This window comes from Salvelinus namaycush, chromosome 33, assembly GCF_016432855.1.
Source record: "Salvelinus namaycush isolate Seneca chromosome 33, SaNama_1.0, whole genome shotgun sequence".
Lineage (NCBI taxonomy): Eukaryota > Metazoa > Chordata > Actinopteri > Salmoniformes > Salmonidae > Salvelinus > Salvelinus namaycush.
The window spans coordinates 18,607,080-18,634,954 of NC_052339.1; the positions used below are offsets into that span (position 1 = coordinate 18,607,080).

General features: G+C 41.9%; 1 protein-coding gene across 1 annotated transcript; it reads left to right on the plus strand.

Moving 5' to 3' along the window:
* The first annotated feature begins 960 nt into the window (after nucleotides 1-960).
* On the plus strand, nucleotides 961-27,614 carry fbxo15 (F-box protein 15). Its single transcript, XM_038972673.1, has 11 exons — nucleotides 961-971; nucleotides 2,955-3,059; nucleotides 3,162-3,234; nucleotides 13,821-13,987; nucleotides 24,196-24,396; nucleotides 24,566-24,695; nucleotides 24,982-25,064; nucleotides 26,196-26,341; nucleotides 26,931-27,055; nucleotides 27,228-27,392; nucleotides 27,504-27,614. Exons 1-11 carry the CDS (start codon nucleotides 961-963, stop codon nucleotides 27,612-27,614), a joined length of 1,317 nt encoding a protein of 438 aa, XP_038828601.1.
* Nucleotides 27,615-27,875: the final 261 nt, after the last annotated feature.

A 27,875-nucleotide genomic window follows, 5' to 3' on the forward strand; every position in this document is an offset into this window, starting at 1 on the left:
GGGGGGCGTGGGGGTCTTTGACAATTTTTAGGTCCTTCCTCTGACACCGGCTGGTATAGAGATCCTGGATGACAGGCAGCTTAGCCCCGGTGATGTACTGGGCTGTACGCACTTCCCTCTGTAGTGCCTTTGCGGTCGGAGGCTGAGCAGTTGCCGTACCAGGCAGCGATGCAACCAGTCAGGATGCTCTCGATGTTGCAGCTGTAGAACCTTTTGAGGATCTCAGGACCCATGCCAAATCTTTTTAGTTTCCTGAAGGGGAAAAGCCTTTGTCGTGCCCTCTCTACGATTGTCTTGGTGTGTTTGGACCACTCTAGTTTGCTGGTGATGTGGACACCAAGGAAATTGAAGCTCTCAACCTGCTCCAATACAGCCCCGTCGATGAGTATGGGGGCGTGCTCGGTCCTCCTTTTCCTGTAGTCCACAATCATCTCCTTGGTCTTGGTTACGTTGAGGGATAAGTTGTTATTCTGGCACCACTCGGCCAGGTCTCTGACCACCTCCTTATAGGCTGTCTCGTTGTTGTCGGTGTTCAGGCCTACCACTGTTGTGTCGTCTGCAAACTTAATGATGGTGTTGGAGTCGTACCTGGCCACGCAGTCGTGGGTGAACAGGGAGTACAGGAGGGGACTGAACACGCACCCCTGAGGGGCTCTAGTGTTGAAGATCAGCGTGGCAGATTTATTGCTATCTACCCTCACCACCTGGGGGCGCCCCGTCAGGAAGTCCAGGATCCAGTTGCAGAGGGAGTTGTTTAGTCCCAGCATCCTTAGCTTAGTGATGAGCTTTGAGGTTACTATGGTGTTGAACACTGAGCTGTAGTCAATGAATAGCATTGTCACATAGGTGATCCTTTTGTCCAGGTGGGAAAGGGCAGTGTTGAGTGCAATAGAGATTGCATCATCTGTGGATCTGTTTGGGCGGTATGGAATGTGTAGTGGGTCTAGGGTTTCTGGGATAATGGTGTTGATGTGAGCCATGACCATCCTTTCCTCAGATGTGACATCTTTTAATCCAGAAATATTTCAGCTGCAATTGATTCATCACTATAAAAGAGACACAGTCCACTTTCTTCACATGAAGAATTTTTGGTTCTTGCTCGTTATTCACTACCACCAGACCTTCAGAGATATTCATTCTTTCTACCCTTTTGACCGCCTCTGCATAGGAGACTCAACTGCCCTGAGTTTGGCAACCTCAGTCTCTTTCACCCTATTCAGGTATTCCAAGAATGTCGCCTCATGTTCTCCACTACAGTTACAACACCTTGCTCCTTGACCATTCTCTTTTGCTACACATTCGGAAACCCCTTCAAAGTGATCTTTCTCACATCTCGGTCTTCTTCTTTCTGGAGACACTTTCTACATGTCCAAACATTTTTAAACGATGACATTGCAAAGACCTGGATATAAAAGCTCTGACTGGATAGGACATAGTTCACTGGGGTCAGGTGGGACTCCACATCAAAAACACAAGAACAGATGAACTCTTCTCTTTCCTGCCGTTAACCAAACAATTCATCCTACGTTCATTGACCACTCCAGGAATATTCTTCAGTACATCAATGTCAATTTTCTTTCGAGACTCCAGAAATTACTTCCTTGACAGGTGCCCTTTTCTGTAGCTCAAAACATGCATAGCATAATCATAAACTGGCCTGAGACCCAACAAAAAAAAATTATTTTTTTTTTGATCTTCACCAACTTTACTTTACCCAAAGCTTTCATATTTTCAACGGATTCACCAAGTTTGGCACCAATACTCCCAGAAAAAGTAGTCGTACCAGATATATGATGGGGTATTATCAACACTAGTTTGTTTTCCCCCTTCAGTTTAGCTTCTTTTACCATTCTTTTGTACAAAAGTCCTTTCTTCCTCACTTCCACCGCTATCCGATTCAAGTTCCACATCCTCTTCCCGCCATCTTCTCCGTCATTTGTTACAGTAGCTAGCTAACTATTTCGACACTTAATTAATGTGTAACAGAGTGTAGGTGCCTCGTGCATTATGGTAATCATCATGTGATTTGGAAGTGTGAGCTTTGATCCATTTGAATTAATTGTTTGCATGCTCTGATTGGTTGCATGTATGACAAGAATGCACCTCCACCTGTTTCCTATGATCCATATCCTGTTCTGTAATCTGCAGAGAGAAAGGACAGAGTTGCTTCTGTCTCCAAGTCCCACGGTTAGAATTGAAATTAGAATAACTTTATTTTATTTAATTCTTCAAATTGATGTTCATAAACAGTTGACAAATCTATCCAGTCTGTGTGTTTGTATTAATGTGTTAGCTGTAAGTATCCTGAGTACAACGTGTTTGGCTGTGTGGACTTGGAGACAGCTAGGTATGAAACGTGGTGATGCATTCAAATTATGTTTGACTCACATTTCCGTTAAAAAAATCCAAACAGTCCCTTTACAAGTCAGAATGTTGAGTAAACTTCATTTGAACCTACTCTGCCGATTGTCTGTGGTTTTGATCGAAATTCTAGACAAAATATCCACAGGAAAGTGTTATTAACACGACATGAAAACGCATCTCTCTGTGTGTGATAATCAAGATTTGTTTGCTGGTGACCAAAGGTGCATGCACAAGACGGAAGTACAGGCGACGCATGCATGTAACCGAAGTCTGCATGTGTTTACATGGTTTTGACCATGTGCCAGGTGATATAAATTTAAACGGCAGTACCGGCGCTCTAAATGTTGGGTGAACAATAATTTCCTGTGGATATTTTGTCTCAAATTTCAGGACAAACCGGTAGAGTAAGTTCAAATGTAATGTTATTAAATATTCTGGGTTGTATGGAAAACTTTGACAATTTTGCATTGCTGTTTTAGACTATATCAAGTATTGGTATAAAAGTATATTTATTAGGCAGGAGACAGCTAGCAAGTACCCAGTTCATGCCTTTTTTTGACCCAGCCTTATTGTAATTTGTGTTTTATTAGACTGCCACCTGAGATCCTAATGAAGATCCTGTGGAACCTGGATGCCTCTTCTCTCTACTGCATTGGCTATGTCAACAAGCTATTATATAAGCTGGCCAAAAACAAGTAAGGATACTTTATATCCGTAGGCAGTAGGACTCTTCTCCACTATCTAGCGACCCTATTCAATCACATAATAGCTGAATATGTTGTCTAATTGTCTTGCAGTGCAATGTGGCGTAAAATGTATTCTGCAAAATATGGGGAGAGTAAGAACTTGAAGGCCAAGCGCATGGACGAGGTTCAGTATAATTTCAATTGAATAACACTTTTAATTATCCCACTAGGGACAAAGTGGAGGGCAAGCTTGCAAAGCAGTGTGAATTCAAATACAAGAAGCAGATACAAACATGCACAGCATACATATTACACACTACTATTTTACTTTACAACATGAAATATTTACATACCCAATCTACACTGAGTGTACAAAACATTAGGAACACCTTCCTAACATTGAGTTGCACCCCCCTTTGCCTTCAGACCAGCCCAATTCGTAGGGGCATGGACTCTACAAGGTGTCGAAAGCGTTCTACAAGGGTGCTGGCCCATGTTGACTCCAATGCTTCCCACAGTAGTGTCAAGTTGGCTGGATGTCCTTTGGGTGGTGGACCATTCTTGATACACACGGGAAACTGTTGAGTGTGAAAAACCCAGCAGCATGGCACTTCTTGACACACTCAATCCGGTGCGCCAGTTCTTGACACAATCAATCCGGTGCGCCTATCAGCTACCACCATACCTTGTTCAAATATTTTGTCTTGCCCATTCACCCTCTGAATGGCACACATACACAATCCATGTCTCAATTGTCTCAAGACTTAAAACAATTTCTTTAACCTGTCTCCTCCCCTTCATCTACACTGATTTGAAGTGGATTTAACAAGTGATATCAATAAGGGATCATAGCTTTCACCTTGATTCTACCTGCTTTCACCTGGAAACTACCTGCCCTCCACAGGACACCTACAACACCCGATCACGGGAAGCCAAAAAATATCATCAAGGACAATAACCACCCGAGCCACTGCCTGTTCACCCCGCTTCCATCCAGAAGGCGAGGTCAGTACAGGTGCATCAAAGCTGGGACCGAGAGATTGAAAAACAGCTTATATCTCAAGGCCATTAGACTGTTAAACAGCCATCACTAGCACAGGGAGGCGGCTGCCTGCCTACACACTTGATATCATTGGCCACTTTAATAAATGGAACACTAGCCACTTTAAGAATGTTTACATATCTCACATTACTCATCTCATATGTATATACTGTATACTGTATCCTACACTATCTATTGCATCTTGCTGTCGCTCTTGCTGCTGGTGAGTCTCTGATCCACCTCTACGCAAACGACACCATTCTGTATACTTCTGGCCCTTCTTTGGACACTGTTAACTACCCTCCAGGCGAGCTTCAATGCCATTCAATGCCACAGGTTTCCAAGATGGCGTAGCGGTCAGACGTCCTTTGTCCTTGTCTTATCCCGTGTATATATGTTTTGTGTCTTTTTGTATATATTTTTTCTAAAAACTCAACTTCAAAACACTCTCCTGCAACCCACTTCACCAAATGTGGTGCAGATCTGTTTTTTCCCCAAAAGTATTATTCACCTCGTATCCGAAATCCACAACAGAAGCTAGCCAGAAGTTAGCCAGCTCACTAGTTAACGTTAGTATTCAGCTAACCACGGCTAGCGGTCATCAGCTATCCTTTAGCTCGGAAAGCTATCGCCAGTTTTGTACAACGCGACTCAGACCAGAGCATACCGGACCTATTTTCTCTCCATATCCCCGGATTTCTACCGCAAGCTCTGGACATTTACATCTGGATCTCGCAGCTAACTAGCCGCTATCCGAGTGACTATTGGCTAACGTCAATTCTGGAGCAAACACCAATTATCCCGGAGCTAGCCAGCTGAAGAGTTCCATCAGCCACTCCTGGGCTACAATCACCTATCCGGACCCGTTTTACTGCCGATGCGGAGCCCCACCGGGCCTTCACGACTGGAATACCGACGTTATCTGCCCGAGGGAGTTATTCAACTGGCCCCTCCATCGCGACGTAACCTGAACGCCCATCTGCTAACTGCGGCCCGCTAATCGTTAGCTGTCTTGAGCATATCGGCTGCTATCTGAACAGGTCTATCGAACAATCTTCTTGGGCCACTATAACTATAACTATTTTGACAATTGGATTGGTTCCCTCTACCACACGGAACCCACTAATCTACCGACGGAAACGCACAGGTTGGCTAAAAACAGACCTCCATCTTCTGCTAGCTTGCTACCCATGGCTCGCCTAGCTGTCTGAATCGCCGTGACCCCAACCAATCTCACTACTCACTGGACCCTTATGATCACTCGGCTAAGCATGCCTCTCCTTAATGTCAATATGCCTTGTCCATTGCTGTTCTGGTTAGTGTTTATTGGCTTATTTTACTGTAGAGCCTCTAGCCCTGCTCATTATACCTTATCCAACCCTTCAGTTCCACCACCCACACATGCGATGACATCACCTGGTTTCAATGATGTTTCTAGAGACAATATCTCTTTCATCATCACTCAATGCCTAGGTTTACCTCCACTGTATTCACATCCTACCATACCTTTGTCTGTACACTATACCTTGAATCTATTTTATCGCCCCCAGAAACCTGCTCCTTTTACTCTTTGTTCCGGATGTCCTAGACGTCCAATTCTCATGGCTTTTAGCCGTACCCTTATTCTACTCCTCTGTTCCTCTGGCGATGTAGAGGTGAATCCAGGCCCTGCAGTGCTTAGCTCCACTCCTATTCCCAGGCGCTCTCTTTTGATGACTTCTGTAACTGTAAAAGCCTTGGTTTCATGCATGTTAACATTAGAAGCCTCCTCCCTAAGTTTGTTTTATTCACTGCTTTAGCACACTCTGCCAACCCGAATGTCTTAGCCGTGTCTGAATCCTGGCTTAGGAAGACCACCAATAACTCTGAAATCTCCATCCCTAACTACAACATTTTCAGACAAGATAGAACGGCCAAAGGGGGCGGTGTTGCAATCTCCTGCAGAGTTCTGTCCTACATTTTACATTTACATTTTAGTCATTTAGCAGATGCTCTTATCCAGAGCGACTTACAGTAGAGTGCATACATTTTATTACATTTTACATACTGAGACAAGGATATCCCTACCGGCCAAACCCTCCCTAACCCGGACGATGCTATGCCAATTGTGCGTCGCCCCACGGACCTCCCGGTTGCGGCCGGCTGCGACAGAGCCTGGGCGCGAACCCAGCCCAGCCTGGGCGCGAACCCAGAGACTCTGGTGGCGCAGCTAGCACTGCGATGCAGTGCCCTAGACCACTGCGCCAGGTCTGTACCCAAACAATTTGAATTTCTACTTTTAAAAATCCACCTCTCTAAAAACAAGTCTCTCACCGTTGCCGCCTGCTATAGACCACCCTCTGTCCCCAGCTGTAATTTTGGATGACGATTTTGCCGATTTTTTTATTTATTTTTATTTTTACACCTTTATTTAACTAGACAAGTCAGTTAAGAACACATTCTTATTTTCAATGACGGCCTAGGAACGGTGGGTTAACTGCCTTGTTCAGGGGCAGAACGACAGATTTTTACCTTGTCAGCTCAGGGATTCAATCTTGCAACCTTACGGTTAACTAGTGCAACGCTCTAACCACCTGCCTCACGAGGAGCCCGCCTGTTACGAATGCAGTAAGAAGCCAAGATAAGTTGCTAGCTAGCATTAAACTTATCTTATAAAAAACAATCAATCAATCATAATCACTAGTTATAACTACACATGGTTGATGATATTACTAGTTTATCTAGCGTGTCCTGCGTTGCATATAATCGATGCAGTGCGCATTCGCGAAAAAGGACTGTCGTTGCTTCAACGTGTACCTAACCATAAACATCAATGCCTTTCTTAAAATCAATACACAGAAGTATATATTTTTAAACCTGCATATTTAGCTAAAAGAAATCCAGGTTAGCAGGCAATATTAACCAGGTGAAATTGTGTCACTTCTCTTGCGTTCATTGCACGCAGAGTCAGGGTATATGCAACAGTTTGGGCCGCCTGGCTCATTGCGAACTAATTTGCCAGAATTTTATGTAATTATGACATAACATTGAAGATTGTGCAATGTAACAGGAATATTTAGACTTATGGATGCCACCCGTTAGATAAAATACGGAACGGTTCCGTATTTCACTGAAAGAATAAACATTTTGTTTTCGAGATGATAGTTTCGGGATTCGACCATATTAATGACCTAAGGCTCGTATTTCTGTGTGTTATTATGTTATAATTAAATCTATGATTTGATAGAGCAGTCTGACTGAGCGATGGTAGGCACCAGCAGGCTCGTAAGCATTCATTCAAACAGCACTTTCGTGCGTTTTGCCAGCAGCTCTTCGTAATGCTTCAAGCATTGCGCTGTTTATGACTTCAAGCCTATCAACTCCCGAGATTAGGCTGGTGTAACCGATGTGAAATGGCTAGCTAGTTAGCGGGGTGCGCGCTAATAGCGTTTCAAACGTCACTCGCTCTGAGACTTGGAGTAGTTGTTCCCCTTGCTCTGCATGGGTAACGCTGCTTCGAGGGTGGCTGTTGTCGATGTGTTCCTGGTTCGAGCCCAGGTAGCGGAGAGGAGAGGGATGGAAGCTATACTGTTACACTGGCAATACTAAAGTGCCTATAAGAACATCCAATAGTCAAAGATATATGAAATACAAATCGTATAGAGAGAAATAGTCCTATAATTTCTATAATAACTACAACCTAAAACTTCTTACCTGGGAATATTGAAGACTCATGTTAAAAGGAACCACCAGCTTTCATATGTTCTCATGTTCTGAGCAAGGAACTTAAACGTTAGCTTTCTTACATGGCACATATTGCACTTTTACTTTCTTCTCCAACACTTTGTTTTTGCATTATTTAAACCAAATTGAACATGTTTCATTATTTATTTGAGGCTAAATTGATTTTATTGATGTATTATATTAAGTTAAAATAAGTGTTCATTCAGTAATAAAAATAAATCGGCCGATTAATCGGTATCGGCCTTTTTTGGTCCTCCAATAATCGGTATTGGTATCGGCGTTGAAAAATCATAATCGGTCGACCTCTACTCTAAATACACCTCTGCTGTTTTCAACCAAGATCTCAGCGATCACTGCCTCATTGCCTGCATCCGTAATGGGTCAGCGGTCAAACGACCTCCACTCATCACTATCAAAACGCTCCCTGAAACACTTCAGCGAGCAGGCCTTTCTAATAGACCTGGCCCGGGTATCCTGGAAGGATATCGACTTCATCCCGTCAGTAGAGGATGCCTGGTTATTTTTTTTAAATGCCTTCCTCACCATCTTAAATAAGCATGCCCCATTCAATAAATTTAGAACCAGGAACAGATATAGCCCTTGGTTCTCTCCAGACCTGACTGCCCTTAACCAACTCAAAAACATCCTGTGGCGTTCTGCATGAGCATCGAACAGCCCCCGTGAAATGCAACTTTTTAGGGAAGTTAGAAACCAATATACACAGGCAGTTACAAAAGCCAAGGCTAGCTTTTTCAAGAAGAAATTTGCTTCCTGCAACACAAACTCAAAAAAGTTCTGGACATTGTAAAGTCCATGGAGAATAAGAGCACCTCCTCCCAGCTGTCCACTGCACTGAGGATAGGAAATGATAAATCCACTATAATTGAGAATTTCAATAAGCATTTTCTATGACTGGCCATTCTATGACTGGCCATGCTTTTCACCTGGCCACCCCTATCCCGGTCAACAGCACTGCACCCCCCACAGCAACTCGCCCAAGCCGTCCCCATTTCTCCTTCTCCCAAATCCAGTCAGCTGATGTTCTGAAAGAGCTGCAAAATCTGGACCCTTTCTTTCTAAAATTATCTGCCGAAATTGTTGCAACCCCTATTACTAGCCTGTTCAACCTCTCTTTCGTGTCGTCTGAGATTCCCAAAGATTGGAAAGCAGCTGCGGTCATCCCCCTCTTCAAAGGGGGAGACACTCTTGATCCAAACTGCTACAGACCTATATCTATCCTACCCTGCCTTTTTAAGGTCTTCGAAAGCCAAGTTAACAAACAGATCACCGACCCCACCGAATCCCACCGTACTTTCTCCGCTATGCAATCTGGTTTCAGAGCTGGTCATGGGTGCACCTCAGCCACGCTCAAGGTTCTAAACGATATCTTAACCGCCATCGATAAGAAACAATACTGTGCAGCCGTATTCATTGACCTGGCCAAGGCTTTCGACTCTGTCAATCACCACATCCTCATCAGCAGACTCGACAGCCTTGGTTTCTCAAATGATTGCCTCGCCTGGTTCACCAACTACTTCTCTGATAGAGTTCAGTGTGTCAAATCGGAGGGTCTGTTGTCCGGGCCTCTGGCAGTCTCTATGGGGGTGCCACAGGGTTCAATTCTTGGACCGACTCTCTTCTCTGTATACATCAATGATGTCGTTCTTGCTGCTGGTGAGTCTCTGATCCACCTCTACGCAGACGACACCATTCTGTATACTTCTGGCCCTTCTTTGGACACTGTTAACAACCCTCCAGGCGAGCTTCAATGCCATACAACTCTCCTTCCGTGGCCTCCAATTGCTCTTAAATACAAGTAAAACTACATGCATGCTCTTCAACCGATCGCTGCCTGCACCTGCCCGCCCGTCCAGCATCACTACTCTGGACGGTTCTGACTTAGAATATGTGGACAACTACAAATACCTAGGTGTCTGGTTAGACTGTAAACTCTCCTTCCAGACTCACATAAAACATCTCCAATCCAAAGTTAAATCTAGAATTGGCTTCCTATTTCGCAACAAAGCATCCTTCACTCATGCTGCCAAACATACCCTCGTAAAACTGACCATCTTACCGATCCTCGACTTTGGCGATGTCATTTACAAAATAGCCTCCAATACCCTACTCAACAAATTGGATGCAGTCTATCACAGTGCCATCCGTTTTGTCACCAAAGCCCCATATACTACCCACCACTGCAACCTGTACGCTCTCGTTGGCTGGCCCTCGCTTCATACTCGTCGCCAAACCCACTGGCTCCAGGTCATCTACAAGACCCTGCTAGGTAAAGTCCCGCCTTATCTCTGCTCGCTGGTCACCATAGCAGCACCCACCCGTAGCACGAGCTCCAGCAGGTATATCTCACTTGTCACCCCCAAAGCCAATTCCTCCTTTGGCCGCCTCTCCTTCCAGTTCTCTGCTGCCAATGACTGGAACGAACTACAAAATCTCAAACTGAAAACACTTATCTCCCTCACTAACTTTAAGCACCAGCTGTCAGAGCAGTTCACAGATCACTGCACCTGTACATAGCCCATATTTAAATAGCCCAAACAACTACTTCTTCCCGTACTGTATTTATTGATTTATTTATTTATTTTGCTCCTTTGCACCCCACTATTTATACTTTGCACACTCATCTACTGTCAAATCTACCATTCCAGTGTTTTAATTGCTATATTGTATTTACTTCGCCACCATGGCCTGTTTATTGCCTTTACCTCCCTTATCTCACCTCGTGCTCACATTGTATATAGACTTATTTTTCTACTGTATTATTGACTGTATTTTAGTTTTACTCCATGTGTAACTCTGTGTTGTTATATGTGTTGAACTGCTTTTCTTTATCTTGGCCAGGTCGCAGTTGTAAATGAGAACTTGTTCTCAACTTGTCTACCTGGTTAAATAAATGTACAAATTAAAAGAATCTTAGCCTCTCACTGCTCATCCATATATTCTTATCACATTCCTTTACTCGATTGTGTGTATTAGGTTTTGTTGTGGAATTTGTTTGATTAGGTTTTGTTGTGGAATTGTTGATATTAGTTAGCATATAACAGTGAACCTTTTTTGTGGGATACACATAAGGCAATTCTAGGTCTTGTGGCATATTTTGGTTAAACTATCCCAAATTCAATGGAATTGAATTGGAATTCTGCATGCACAGTGCATTCTTCCATCACATGTACAGATGATTCTCAAGATCTTGCACACTAATGAGATGTTATTGAGTCCACACTACTACACTGTCTGAGCCATTGGACTACATGCTTTTTGCTAAGTTTTGATTACAATACTGGGTGGGGTGAATATATTTTATATGACATACATGATTTTTTGTGAACTGGTAAATAGTAGCCGACAGCAAAGTGTGTTTTAAATCATTAATTTAAAAAATCATTAACAATTTCTGCTAGTTAGTTTTTGCTAACATGTGGGTTTTAGCTTGCTTGAGCATGCTAACTTAGGAGTCTTAATTCATCTGTTTTCATACATGTTTCAATTTAAAACATGTATCTTACAAAGGAGTTGTTTAGTCTAACTGCTTAATTATTTACCTGTACATGGAATTGTATTATTTTATTTTTTTCTCATGTTTTTCTAATCTTTACAGGAAAATGCTAAGGGCACTATTCACTGCAGCTAATGTAGAAGGAAAAGCTGTGTACATTTGTAAATACTGTGCCAAATCATATGTGAAGAATGCAACAAAGATGCAGAATCATCTGGCCAAGTGCATAATGTTTGCCCTGCGCTCACAATCAACTTCTGACAAAAGTCCCTCTACTTCTATTCGAGGGGAAAATGATGACTCAGACACCTTATTGATAGCAATAGCTCATGGTCCTCAGACGTTCTTTTGACTCAATGGAGGAACATAGAGAAATACTGATGAATGTCTTGCTCGAGCTGTGTATGCAACTGGTTCACCTCTGATGCTCACAGGCAATGTGCATTGGAAGAGATTTCTGAATTCTCTTCGCCCAGCATACACCCCTCCAACCAGTCATGCTTTATCTACTCATTTGCTGGATGCAGAGTTCAAGTGAAGGTCAAGCAAATCATAGAGAAAGCAGACTGTTGCAATCATCTCTGATGGGTGGTCGAATGTTCGTGGGTAAAGAATAATCATCATCTCCACCCCTCAACCAGTATTCTACAAGAGCAGATACAAGGGACAACAGACACACCGGCCTCTACATTGCAGATGAGCTGAAGGCAGTCATCAATGACCTTGGACCACAGAAGGTATTTGCACTGGTGACAGACAATGCTACGAACATGAAGGCTGCTTGGTCTAAAGTGGAGGAGTCCTACCCTCACATCACACCCATTGGCTGTGCTACTCATGCATTGAATCTGCTCCTCAAGGACATTATGGCACTGAAAACAATGGATACACTCTACAAAAGAGCCAAGGAAATGCTTAGGTATGTGAAGGGTCAAGTTATAGCAGCAATCTACCTCACCAAGCAAAGTGAGAAGAATAAGAGCACCACATTGAAGCTACCCAGCAACACCTGTTGGGGTGGTGTTGTCATCATGTTTGAGTCTCCTGAAGGGGAAGGAGTCTCTCAAAGAAATGGCCATATCAGTCTGCCGATATGGACAGCCCCATCAAGAGGATCCTCCTGGATGATGTATTTTGGGAGAGAGTGGTAAGCAGTCTGAAACTCCTGAAACCTATAGCAGTAGCCATTGCACGGATTAAGGGAGACAATGCCATCCTGTCTGATGTTCAGACTCCGCTTGCATATGTAAGAGAAGAAATCGGTCCTGCCCTGACCACTTCACTAGTGCTCCAAGCAGAGGAAACTGCAGTTCTGAAATGCATCAAAAAGCGTGAAGACTTCTGCCTGAAGCCCATATACGCCGCAGCGTACATGTTGAACCCCAAGTATGCTGGCAAGAGCATCCTGTCAGGTGCAGAGATCAACAAGGCCTATGGTGTCATCACTACCGTGTCTCGCCACCTTGGCCTGGATGAGGGCAAGGTTCTTGACAGTCTGGCGAAGTACACTTCCAAGCAAGGGCTTTGGGATGGAGATGCAATATGGCAGTTGTGCCAACATATCTCATCAGCCACCTGGTGGAAGGGACTTTGTGGATCTAAGACTTATTCCTCTGTTGCCTCCATCATCATCCTCCAAATCCCACCAGCATCAGCTGCCTCAGACTGCAACTGGTCCTTGTTTGGGAACACGCAACAAGCTGACCAATACAAGGGTTGAAAAATTGGTGGCCGTCCGGGCAAATTTGAGTTTTTTTGAGCCTGACAACGAGCCATCCTCAACAAGATTGGAAAGTCACAGTGAAGACGAGGCCTCAGAGTCTGATGTTCAAGAGGTGGACATTGAGGAAGTTCAGGGAGAAGACATGGAAGCCTGAGAGGAAGACAACCAACTCTTAGTTTCTAGATTATCATTTTACAGATGTATGTTGAAAATGTTTTTGGGAGATGCGATGGATCATTGGGGATCATTCAATATTGCCTTTTATTTTGTTGTTCAGTGAAATCCTCCCATGTGAAGAGTCAACTCATTTAATTAAAGTTCAATTCGTAACTACATTTTTTATTTTATTTTCCATTTGGAAGGATTTAATCATTTGCTATGACGTCTACTTGTGATAAGGTAAAAGGTTTATGTTTCTGATACGGTAAATATATCCAATGCAAAAACCATCTACATTTAAATGGTATTAATATTAATTTGCGTATATTCCCATTAATTCCCATATATTCCTGTTAATTCCCACGGAAAGTTTCCACCTCAGAATATTCCCCAAAATGTGCAACCCTAGTCTGTCATGGAAAGAGCAGGTGTTCCTAATGTTTTGTACACACAGTGTATATACATAATACAGCAGTTTTTTATTTTCTTCAATGTATTGAGTATGTGAATGGTTCATGATTTAGTATGTAAGTGAATACTGTATGCTTGTATGTACTAATATAGCATTATGAACCAAATGTATTATCATGTGTCTGCTCCTCCAATCAGGTTGTGGAGAAGCTGAGTGTGATGAAAGTTCAGGAGAGACCAGAGGGCTACTGGAGAAGGCTGTACTTTAGGACCGTAGCTGGCTACAACCACACCAAGTGGTTGAAGGAGCTGAGAACCATCAATCCCTTCACAGGCCTTCCCAGCCACACAGAGAGAGTCCTCAGGTTAGATTCTGTACTGGCTCTGTAGCTGAGGCTACACTGTAGGTACAGAAACAAACAGACTCCAATACAAGTATTGTCAGAACATACTATTTGAAACTCACGGGCCAGAATGCCTTGTTACAATATGTCATGTTTGGGCTATGCAATACCTTTGTTAAAGGTCCAATGCAGCCGTTTTTATCTCAATATCAAATAATTTCTGGCTAACGATTGAAGTACTGTAAAACTTGTTTTAATCACAGTTTCAAATAGCCACCTGTCCCTTTTAATAGCTGGCCAACAGCACGCTTTAGCAAATACACGCCTGGGTCTAAATTAATTGTTTACGAGGTTACCATTGAATTACCATGAACTGTTTACAAGGTTTAATGTTTTTATTTGTTACATTAAATAATTCAGTAATGACTAATTAAGGCAATCATCCATTTTTATCGCCAGTATGAAGCTGCTAACCATTTGGCTGCTTGAAAAAGAAATGGAGAGCCGCACACTAACCTAATATCCAACGTCTTCATCAGGGTATAATGACAAACACTGCGGGTCACTAGTTTATATAGTGTCAAAGGACACGTGTCTGTAATCATGGCCAGGTGTGGCCTGATATCATTGGTTAATTCTCAGATATAAAAATAACATACAAAAAACATGAATGGATAGCATACGATCATAGATACAATTTGGCTACATAGGCCTACAAACTTTTACAATGAATGGCTTCAGATCAAAGTCTACGTTGAGACCGAAGGGAGCAAGGGTCTTTAAATTAAAGATCCAGACAGCCTCTCGTTTAGCAATAAATTGTCGAGGTCACCCCCTCCTAGGGAGGGTGACATGTTCGATGCCGATATAACGTAGGGACGAAATCAGTGGTTTGCTTCCAAAAAGTGGGCCGCAACTGGGTAAATCGAGTTTTGCACCTAATGATTCGTACTTATAATTTGCGCTCGCCCACATAATTTTTATAAGATAAATAACTGCCTTAGTGGAGCATGTGATAACACCTTTGATTGGGATCTGTTTCCCTGTTTGGGGGTGTTTTGAAGGATCTACATTTGTAAGTGCCATTGCATTGTACCAGCCATTACACTTGTAGTTTCCAGCCATTGGCTGCTAACAGCTGAGAACTCCTAGCTAACTATCAAGCACAAAAAGAGTCTACTTCGGGAGTACAGACCATAGATTGTGGTACACACCCCCAGACATTAGCTGATTGCCCTCTAGTGGCGAAAGTAAATCTTTTTTGTTGTTGTCACATACACATGTTTAGCAGATGTTATTGCGGGTGTAGTGAAATGCACAGTGAAAGAGGAAAATAATTATCCTGTCAAGGAAAGGTTTTCCCGAAATAGAGGAATATTAAGACAAAATAAATGTCACACAAGCTAGGTTTCCATCCAATTGGTGACAGATTTTCATGCAAATATCCTAAAATCCACATAAAGAAAATATGCGCATTTTCGCACCAGTGGTGTGTTTCAGGTTGTGGGTAAAAATCAGTGTGTGATGTCCTAGTGCACCCACAATGTACTTTTTCATTTTCATGGACTGAATAAAATTCTAAAGTTCAATGTGTTTCCATCGCATTTTCATCTCTACCGATAGGTTTGTCGCAAATGTGCCTACTCTAGTCTTACGTGCGCTCTAGCCAACAGCTCGCAGATACAGTCTACATGATGAGATTATTATTATTATGGATAAGAGGGAGAATATTTGTATTTGTCAAACGGTAGTCAAGCATCGATCATCATGTCACCAGAATAAGACCCTCAATATTTATTGGAAAGGAGCATCAAGCTCATCACCTTGCACTTTCACCACCCTGTGAAGTTCATCACTTATTTAATCTGTAGCCTAATATACTGCATGGTTTCCTGAGTTGTAATGGGAAGACCACACACCATATCGTCGCGTGACTCCAAGTTTACTTCAATATGATGGCTGTTATATCAATATTTGCGCATAAAGGTTTTTCCACCTTCATTTGGTGACATTATTAATTGTACAGACACAAAAAGATCCCACCATGTCAAGTTATCAAATTATCTGTCTGCATTTCAATCACATCTTTCTGGATTTGTTTTTCTACGATATGTAACTGTGGTTGTAAATGTGGTTACAGTGTGTAAATGATAACACATTAGTGCAGGAAATTAAGAAATGTATTAAAATGCTGGAAGTGAATGCTGGAATTAAACAATTAAAGATGCACTATGCAGAAATCGCACCGCTATTTCCTGGTTGCAAAAAAATCGAATAGTTTGCCTAATTTCTGTTTGTGACAAAACAAGGAAGTATAGTGTAGAATCATTGTACCATCTAAACCACTGAAATATATTTTCCATAACCAAATATATTGTATTTTCAGCTGTTTGAAGCTGGTGTACAAAATCGAAAGTAAAACTAAACTTAAACATAGAAGCAAACAAAATACTTTCTTTCAATGAGAAATGTGTTATAGATCTATGTGAATTTGGTCAGGTCACCCAAAAAGTTACATATTGCAGCTTTAACTATGCAAATGAGCAAAAGCTGTGTGATTTAAGAAAATAGAAGCCTGTCTCTATTAATCGCCTCTTGTGTAGAGTGATTTAAGCAAATAAACGCCAAGGCTTTAAGGGAAGTTTAACGGTACCTTACTGTGATTGCTTTAAAAAAACATTTGCTTAGGCTTTGCTTAGGCTTAGCAAAGAGTGATTTCTCAAGCAAACATTTTGCTAGGACTGTCTGGGAGTGTTTTGAGTGAGGAGGGGAAAATTGAAAACTAGCTGTTATTGGCAGAGCGGTTTGGAATTGTCTTTCTTATTGGTATTAACTAATTTACTGCATCACCAGGCATGCCAAAACTCCATCCCTCCAAAACAGGCTGCAATTTCAGGCAGTCTTTTTAAACAGCTCTTACAAAATAGGGGCATTATCATAATTTTCACAACTTCACAGGATTATTCAACCTCAAAGTATGGAAATATGTATAAAACACAAAGAAAAATCACATTTTTGACTGCACTGGGCCTTTAAGAACTTATTACACATCAACCAGTTATTTGGCTACTATTTTCTATGCCTGCACCGATATGACATTTTTGGCCAATACAGATATCCGATATTTTCCTTGCCAAAAAACAACAACATTTTAGCGGCCTTTTAAGCATTCTAGTACAGTTAAATAGTTAAAACACAAACATGGACGCAGCGGTCAAAGGCACTGCATCTCAGTGCAAGAGGCGTCACTACAGTCCCTGGTTCGAATCCAGGCTGTATCACATCCGGCCGTGAATAGGGCGATGCACAATTGGTCCAGCGTCGCCTGGGTTTGGCCTGTGTAGGCCGTCATTGTAAATAAGAATTTGTTCTTAACTGACTTGCCTAGTTAAATAAAGGTTACACACACACACCACACTGACCAAAAAGTTATTTTGTTGGTATTTACGTATGTCCACATTACCAGTAAAACATAATCAAAACCTATTTCTTTCACTTACTTGCTGTGCTGTTTCGTTGTTCATTTGTTCAGTCGTTTCTCATACTATGGAATGCCGTTTGGGTCTGCTATTTAAATAAGCTTGTTGACCAATCAAGACCTGAATATGACTGCACTTCACATAATATTTTAACGCGTTCATAAATGTTTTACGTAGTTATTACATTATCACTCGTATTTCATATGTCACAACGATTCATCGATACATATGCTATGATGCTGGTAAAGTTGATTCACGCACCTACAGTGCTGGTCATTAAAAAAAAAAAAAAAGCTAGCTAGCTCATGGATGCAAAGAATGTTCTTCCCCCAAAACATAGCAAAACAACAATCTGTTTCAGTAGCTATAGTTAGCTAGCTAATTATATAGCTAGGTGTCTTCATCTAAAATAACCCTAATTTATAAGACAGTTCTTATTTTATTAATGGTGGTCAGACCCATCTATGTGAAGCTAGCCACAATAAGGATTAGCCACAATAATGGACTTTGCGGTTAGCCTTCAAAATAAAAGTGTGTTATTGACAGTGACCCAAATGAATACAAATAGTCGAATTATGCCATAATTGAATAGATCATGCTAACGAGGTTGGAATGTTATATAAAATCAACAAAAGACATTTTGTTAATTTGACAAAAATCAGTTGAAATCACACTGGATGTATTATACTTTAGAATTGCATTGGGGGCATACTTATTTCACTATTTCACCTATGGATTGTGGATCAATGACATGGGGTATCAGTCTACTCCGTGACACCCAGAGAACATTAGCCTCGTAGCTCTTAGCGGGACTCTGAAACAACTGTGAATTTAGACGCATTTATTGTCAACCTATGTGTATTGAACACTATTCCCGAGGAAAAGCAATACTGCGTGGTTGTTTTGGAGTCTGTTAACTCTGAGGAAGACGTTGGAAAACAATATTGTGGGTATTGAGTAGACTGTTACCCCATTTCATTGCTTCACATTCCAACCTTGTTTAACATTATCTAGTCTAAATATAGCATGATTCCACCAAATGTAACCTTCTGCATCTCTTTCACAGAGGTACTTTTATTTTGAAGGCAAACCTTGGCTAGCTTCACAACACATAACCCGGTCTTGTCGAGCATCACTAGCCAGATGAAGCTAGCTGGCTGCTTATAACATTAGCATTGGGCAACAGGGTTAAGTAGCTGGCTAGCTATTTATTTTCATGAACTGAAGTTCAATTTCAATAGGTGAACAACAAGTGGCTACCTAGCTAATACTTACAAGGATTCCTAAATCATGGCTAAGAATACTGAAAATGACTGCAGTTTCTACTGGTCATTGTTTTCAAGCTGGTTGTATTGGTGCTAGCTAGGTACCAAGCTAAAGCTAGCTACCCCAGAAGTTGCAGTCGAACAAATAATGCTTTATTACCAATGCGGTATTGTAAACACATTGTTCGTGGCCAGTGTTTGCTTGTTTGCAGACTTTTTTTGTACGGCTTTGACAGTGCTACTGACAGTAGTGGTGGCGCTTGGCTTGCACGTGCAAATTCATGACACACAACATTATATAATAGAACTGTGTTATTTGACAACATAGGGCAACATGTGTACCGGTGCTCGGCCAGTCGGCGAAAGCCAACATCTCCCACGACAGAGAACGTCTGATTGTCAAGGGCAATGAGTTGTCTCGCTGAATTTTTTTTACTCTATCAAATAACTGCTCAACTTGATGACTGCTCGATCCACACAGCAGACATTGTGGGCTAGGTTAGGAATGCTGTGTTGCACGTGTAGCGCAAAATTTTACATGCAGTTATTTCGTAATGTACCTACGTGTATATAGGTATGCACGTCAGCTTTGACATCGGTTTTGCGCATCTGCTTTAAACTAGACATCGGGCCGATACTGATGTTGACATTTTTAGCTAATATCGGCCGATTCCAATATGTTCACAGATTTTATATCGCGCATCCCTAGTATTTACAAAGCTATAACACCGTGGCATTTCCAGGCTTCATTCAGCGCTGTCAAGGTAATCTCATATTCTCTCTGCCAAATTAAAAACGGTGTATTTTGAAGCGCTTCCCTGTTATTCGGGGTTCAGGTTAACCTGTCTGGCTCTGGCGTTCCGCTAGCGGAACTCCTCCCACATTCCACTGAAAAGGCAGAGCGCGAAATTCAAAAGATATTTTTTAGAAATATTTAACTTTCACACATTAACAAGTCCAATACAGCAAATGAAAGATACACATCTTGTGAATCCAGTCAACATGTCTGATTTTTAAAATGTTTTACAGCGAAAACACCACATATATTTATGTTAGCTCACCACCAAATACAAAAAAGGACAGACATTTTTCACAGCACAGGTAGCATGCACAAAGCCAACCTAACTAACCAAGAACCAACCAAACTAACCAAGAAACAACTTCATCAGATGACAGTCTTATAACATGTTATACAATAAATCTATGTTTTGTTCGAAAAATGTGCATATTTGAGGTATAAATCAGTTTTACATTGCAGCTACCATCACAGCTACCGTCAGAAATAGAACCGAAGCAGCCAGAGTAATTACAGACACCAACGTCAAATACCTAAATACTCATCATAAAACATTTCAGAAAAATCGATGGTGTACAGCAAATTAAAGACAAACATCTTGTGAATCCAGCCAATATTTCAGATTTTTTAAGTGTTTTACAGCGAAAACACAATATAGCATTATATTAGCTTACTACAATAGCCTACCACACTACCGCATTCATTCATCAAGGCACGTTAGCGATAGCAATAGGCACGTTAGCGATAGGGAATAAACCAGCAAAATATATTAATTTTCACTAACCTTCATAAACCTTCATCAGATGACAGTCCTATAACATCAGGTTATACATACACTTATGTTTTGTTTGAAAATGTGCATATTTAGAGCTGAAATCAGTGGTTATACATTGTGCTAACGTAGCATCTTTTCCCCAGAATGTGCGGATATTTTTATGACACTCCAACTATTCTGACCAAATAACTATTCATAAACGTTACTAGAAAATACATGTTGTATAGGAAATGATAGATACACTAGTTCTTAATGCAATCGCCGTGTTAGAATTCTAAAAATAACTTCATTACGACATCCAGCTTAGGTATAGCGAGAGAGTACCCAAAATCTGGGCGCAAACGACTAGTACAACATGTTCGACAGATATATGAAATAGCATCATAAAATGGGTCCTACTTTTGATGATCTTTCATCAGAATGTTGTACAAGGGGTCCTTTATCGGGAACAATCGTTGTTTGGATTTAGAATGTCCTCTTCTCCAGTCAATTAGCACGGAAAGCTAGCAAAGTGGCGCTAAGCTCTCCTTCCTGAACAAAGGCACACAACGCAACACGCCTAACGTCCCGAATAAATTTCAATAATCTAATAAAACTATATTGAAAAAACATACTTTACGATGATATTGTCACATGTATCAAATAAAATCAAAGCCGGAGATATTAGTTGTCCATAACGACAGCTTATCAGAAGGCAAATCCAGGTCCCTTCACGCGCTCTCCAGAAAACAGGAAACTGGTGACACGTCATGCCGAGAGCTTTTATTCGACCCCAGATCAAGTTACACACTCCATTTCTTCTCTCATTGCCTGTCGACATCTGGTGGAAGACGTATGAAGTGCATCTATACTAATAAATATCAAGGACATTAATAGGCAGGCACTAGAACAGAGCATCGATTTCAGATTTTCCACTTCCTGTCAGGAAGTTTGCTGCAAAAGGAGTTCTGTTTTACTCACAGATATAATTCAAACGGTTTTAGAAACTAGAGAGTGTTTTCTATCCAATAGTAATAATAATATGCATATTGTACGAGCAAGAATTGAGTACGAGGCCGTTTAAATTGGGCACAATTTTCCCCCAAAGTGAAAACAGCGCCCTCTGTCCTCAACAGGTTAAAGCATGGGGGATTAGGGTTGTGCCAAATAGTCAGACAAACGAGTAAAGGTATTTTTGGGTGCCAGCATGCGTCTTTCAATCAAGTGCGAGGTGCTACGTGGACTAAATATGCAAACTAGGCAGTTGAGTTGTTTGTAAAGAGAAGGGCGGGCTGTACATTGATCCTGCTGCTTTGATTGGATAGAGCGAAGGTGTATTTCTCAGTTCACTCACTTCTCTTCATAACTTCACCTGAATCCGATCACTTCTCACTTGTTTCATTCTGATCATTTAGATTGCTGCTGCCTCGTGTTAGCCTGCTGCTATGATAAATCAAATGGCGAGGACGTTTGCTAGCCTGCCAAGCTATCAATGTGCATAATATCTAACAAGCGGGTAGGGAAAAAATGTGAACTGCACAGGCTGACTAAGTGACAGCAAGCTTGTCTGCCCACTGCAAGTTTAGGACATAGACATCCCTCTGCTGCTCCTAATCTGCAGTTTTTCGGTCTATAAACATGCAGGGAGATAGGTATTTTGACAACATTTATTTCGGTATTTTGACCATCTATTTAGGCATATCCAATCTGACTATCAACTGTCAATTTACGGATCCAATTACGAATATAACTATGGCCATGTCGGCACACCCCTAATGGAGATGATATGAGCCTCCAAAATATAAAACGCCTTGGTCGTTCCACCTCAAAAAGCACAAGAATGAGGATTTCGACTCCCACCATCTCAGATTGTTCTGAAATTGTTCCTGCAACATTATTTAGTTGAAATATAATTTGATCTGAGAAATTACGATAAATGATTGCATCCAGATTGGCCATAATCAATAAATATATAGTACCTAACATCAGATTTGGACCAAACTTTTTTTCTAACAATGAGTAAGACATGAAGAATCCAAAGACATAGTCAAAAGCCACCCAGGGACCCGCCCCACACCAATCCCACCCCAACAATAACTATACAGTATCAGTTCTCTATAACGTGTAGTATGGAGTTGCGGTTCTGCGTATTGTTTCTTCATCCTATGTAATGTATTCTCAGTTTATTTAGTCCTCTATTCAGAGAAATGTGTCATTGAAGTTGTCACATCCTACATCCTGATATTACCAGATTTTGACCGCTAGATGGTGCTGTTTCAATTTGGGTGCAATCAATTAGCTTAATTTCTCAGAGATCAAATTATATTTCAACAAAATGTTGTAGGAATGCTAATCTTATCTGTTTCTAACTACAGAAACGTTTTCAGAACAATCTTTGATCAATCCGCTTCCGTTTGTTTTTGTCCTCTGTTAATGACCTCTCTTATTAAAGCGCAGGGAGGGAGTTTCTGTCTGAATTGCGATCCGTGCTATGGGGAATACCGATTAAAAACACACACGGGTGAAAGCTCACTTAGCATTTCCTCTGCTGTTTTAAGCTCTGTTTTTTTTTTTTAAACCTTTGATTAGAAGCAACGCTGGCACTCAGTCTCTGAGTTCCATGGCAGTGGCTGCGGCATATGGAGAAATAATTGTGTTTCTGTTTAAATAAATGACTTGAGCCCCCACCCCTCCCTACATCCCCACCTGCCCAGACTACTACCTCTGGAGACCTGTGGTTTCTTGCCATGCAGGAGGTTGCGATTTACCCAGGTAATGATAATTTCATATGACAACAGTCAGACGAACAAAACAACACAGAGTCAATGGAATTCTCCCAGGGCTCCCCAGGGCTTCCTGGCTGTTCGGGTTCTTCGTTTTATTCTGTTATTTAATTTATGTTGGATGATGGGGCTGCTGCCAGCAGACACAGGATGCATCATCATGTGGGGGTATCCCTGGGCTGTGTTTGTCGAAAGAACTGGGTCAGAAATGTATCCTAATACATGCGATTTAATTTCAGCTATCTGCAAGTCATTTCGGTTTTAGTGGGTCATTGTCAATGCTGTGATTTCAATAGCCAAAAACACATTGGTTGATTTCTTCCTTCAAATGCTTTATTGAACAATGAGGGTAGAATGGGAATTTATCTGGCTTACATTGTATGGGCTCAGTCACAAACAGTTTACAGAAAGATAGATATGTTTTCCATTAAGTAATGCTGACATAGTCAGAACAATGTATACAGAAATTGTCATCATAATTTGACACATTTTAGAAATCATATCATTGTTGTAGTACTCGAGTCCAAGATTCGGACTTGACTCGGATCCATGTCACGATTTTCATGACTCGTGATTCGACTCAGACTCGACCAGTGATGGCTTGGACTCAGACTCAACCAGTAGTGACTTTGTTGTCAGAAAGTCTCTCTCCCTTGCATTTTTCAACATTATGGCTACAACAGCAAATGTCAGATGGCTACTGAATTAGCTGTTCAAAACAGTCATTTATCCAACTTTCTACGTTACAAAATGTAGCTTTGACTACTAACACGGGACTGATGACTCGAGCATAAAGGACTCGGACTTGGACTGGAATGCTAGGGACTCGGACTCGAGATTTAGTGACTTGACACTGAATCATGCTTTGTATATTCTATTATGTACATACTGTATTTCTCATAACTTTTTATTTATTTTTTCCTTCTAATTTTTATTATTTGTTATGTTTGGACTTCTCTATTTGATTCTTGATTGATATTGTACTGCATTGTTGAGGAGGAGGGTTAGCAAGTAAGCATTTCACTGCACGATGTGCACGTGACCAATAAACTTTGATTTGGCTACATACCCTATTGAAAACTACTAAAATGTATGAAAACCATGTCAGTATCACTTCATTAAATTGTTCTCCTCTCTTGTCCTCTGTTTCAGAGAGCAGCGTGTGGCCTGGGAGATCACAGTGTGTGACAGGTCGGTCTGTGAGGGGACTTTTGAGCAGAGCCACACCTACTACAGTGACTCGTCAGTGACATTGTGCTGGACCAACGGTTCATGGCCCGCCTTCCACCAACTCTCTACCGTACAGCTTCACGGTGTCAAGAGAGTTCCCCTCAAATGTCCCAGCGCCATCAAGTGAGTTTGCTTTCTTTCCCTCCTCACCATTTCTTTCTTGTTCCCTCCATCTCCTACCACCCATCCTTATAGCCATCCAATATCAAATCATATTTAGGAGGTTTTGGTCCTTTGAGTGAAAAGAGCTCTTGCCCTCTCCCCTCCCCCCTCTGTCACCTCCACCCTTCAGGCCAGGCTGGAGGTCTCTGATGGCTCAGTTGGATATTGACACCATCTCTAAGAGCAGCCAGGTGATTGGTGGAGACAGACTGGTCAAGTTGGTGCTGCTGTCGCCAGGCATCGTCATCGGCATCTGGAGGGTAGGCCAACATTCACAGTATGTACTGATGATGAGTTGATCTGTTGCTTATAATGATGGAAGAGGAGAACGATAATGAGGGTGATAATGATGGTATTGGTCTATTCCCCAATGATGATGAGGATAATTCGGAGGGGAAGGAAGATATTGAGTAATGATGGTGTTTCTCTATTCCCTGATGATAATAATTATGATGATGATCAGGAAGAGGATGATAATTAGGAGGGGATTAATTTGATCTTAATGATTGAATAATGATGACGTCTATTCCCCGTTTCTCACCACAGGGCCAGTCGTCCATAGCCTTTGTGATGGCCACCTTCCACTACCACAGGCTGTTGGAAAGGAGTCTCCTGGGCTCATCTGTTTGGTATGCAGCACCTGGCTTCCCCCGCCCCCACCCGGGTCCAGGCCAGCCGCAACTCTCTGTATTCACCTTTTTCCATAGCTTTATTACCCACAGATGGCCCGCTGGCTGTTTCAAAGTGTCTTTGAAGACCAATGTCCCCTAACATGACTAAGGGTCAGATTCTTTGTTCCACTATTTAACCCGGAGTTATACATTATTCATATATTATTTTTGCTGCTTATTTGTTAAGTACATTAGTCTGTTAGTTTCTATATAATGCTTGTGTTGTTGTTTACATTATGGCAGTTCCCATTGCCAAGTGTACTCTAGGCACTCTACTCTCAAACTCTTGAGAGTCAAGAAAATAGTTAATTTCAGTATTTAACATCTATAAACCAATTTGAGTTCAGCTGTTGACAATGGTAAACTAATGGCACACAATCAGTCACTTCTTCTGGCCCTCAAATGTACGCTTAGGGCCAATGTCAATAACATGCATGACAGTCTCTCCTGGCACAGAGTGGAGGAGAGATTGACTGCATCACTGCTTTGTAAGAAGTATTGACGTGAGGAATGTACCGAATTGTCTGTTCAGTCAGTTAACACACAGCTCAAAAACCCATACATACTCCACAAGACATGCAATCAGGGGTCTCTTCACAGTCCCCAAGTCAGAACAGAGGCTGGGAAACCCACGATACTGTATAGAGCAAAGTAACTCAAGGCAAGAAATAAAATACATTGGAAATAAAACATATAAAATAACAACTCAAGGAACAATGCGGACTGTGAAGAGACACACACACTCCCATTATTATTATTATTTGAAATGTTGTTTTATATTTCTGTTGCTGTTCTTTTTTATTAGTGGTCTGTATTTTGTCATGTTTTGTGTGGAACCCAGGGAGAATAGCTGCTGCTTCAACAGCTAATGGGGATCGAATAAAATAAGAAATGTCTAAGATGATTTGTGCCGACTGCACACTGCCTCTAGTTGGTTCTGTGGGTTGATGTGACAGAGCTGTAGACTTGCAGATGGCGTGCTAACTCCCTCTCCTGGTGACAGGTGGGAATGGTCCTATAGGCCTCTGTTTTACATTAATTCTCGGTCTGTGTCTCTGTCTCTCATCTCTCTATCACTTTTTCTCCCAGCCCATACACCATTCCAGAGAACAGGCCTCTTTTTGACGACGTGGACCCAAACTACGGTCTCCATGGTTACACGCTACACATTACCCTCCACAACACTGTGACGGAGATCATGTCCGGCCACTTCCCTCAGCTCTTCTGCCGGAAAGGTTAATTAACCACTGTCCACAGGTTAGGGTTATTATGGTCTCGCGTGGCCGTTCTTCCAAATCTCGTCTCATTGACTCGTCTATTGGAAGTCTGGCGAGCTTAAGTGTTGTATTTTGCATTTGAACGGAAGCGCTGGCGTTCATTTTCCATCTAGACACCGTACTCTACCCCTTTGTAGCTTCTTACTGAGGAGAACTTCCCCAGGCGTTCAAACAGAAGGTGAGAAGCCTGGGTTCCTGAGGAGAATGATAGAGTTGGGTTGTTTTTAGCTTAGTGACACTGTTTAATATCAAGTCTGTACTGAAACTTCCTACAGTACTGTGTGCCCTCGCTCGAGTTACTGAGTCAAGTCTTCATTCCTCTGCCTTGTAGTTGCTCTACACAGCTACTTGACCTTAGGCTGTTGGGCATTAATGCCTCAAACACCGACATGCGTCTAACACTAGCTAACTCCTCTCCCGGTTTCCATCCCATGATTCCCATCTCATCCCAGGGAAAATGTTTAGGGGGCATCTCAGCACATTAGTTCCTACAGGCAGAGATAATGTGGCTTAACGATGTCTTGATGTGGTCCTTGTGGTTATCCAGGTCAGATCAATGAAGGTTTCATCCAGCTGAATGCCATCATCAGGAGTAACCAATCTCGGCAGACCCCTCTCTCTGCCAGGGTCAGCCTGCCCTGGAGGTCTGATGCTCTGGAGGGGACTGTGAAGGTACAGGAAAGGAACACTGACTCACTTGTTTAGTTTACAGCAACCACCTGTCATAAGGCCTACCTAACGTTGACATAGCAATGAAATAACAGATGGCATAAACCATCATCACTTATTTTTAGCTAAAGCAGCATTTGTCTGTGTTTTTCTCTCTTCTCTCCTCTGTGTGTAGAACTGCTGCATGATGAGCCTGACTCTGCTGGATGAGTCCCAGATACCCTTCTGGTGTGTCAGCACGCCTGTCTCCATGGTGCTGGCCAATGAGGAGCCTTTCTCCTATGACTATGACTACCAGGGCCAGCACTTCCTGATCAAGTACCAGGATGCAGAGGGAAAGGTGTGTTTTTAGCTTTATTCAATTATCAGTTATTGACTTTTGTTTCTCTACCAAAGTGAATAATAATTATAATAATTTATGTATTATATTATTTCATATGATTGTGTGTAGGTACAGATGGACGTGGTGCTGCTGGAGGAACAGAGACAGTTCTTCCTTATTAATCTGGTTGTCTACATCAGCACAGTCAAAGTCAACCAGCACTTTGGCAGAGCCTACTAAGGCTACTGTTTAGGGGGTACTGTAAGTTTGTACTATATGATCTCTGCCTAGTTTTTTTTAGGTACATTTCCCTATGCCTAGAGCTGTTGCGGTGACCATATTACCGCCACACCGGCGGTCACAATTCATGAGGGCAGTCAAATTCCACGTGACTGTTTAGTCACGGTAATTAGGCTTCTCCAAGCTCTGATGCTGCTGATGGTCATTAGTAGCCTACCAAACTTGCTAACTGCCTGGTACTCAGCATTCTATTGTCTCTCT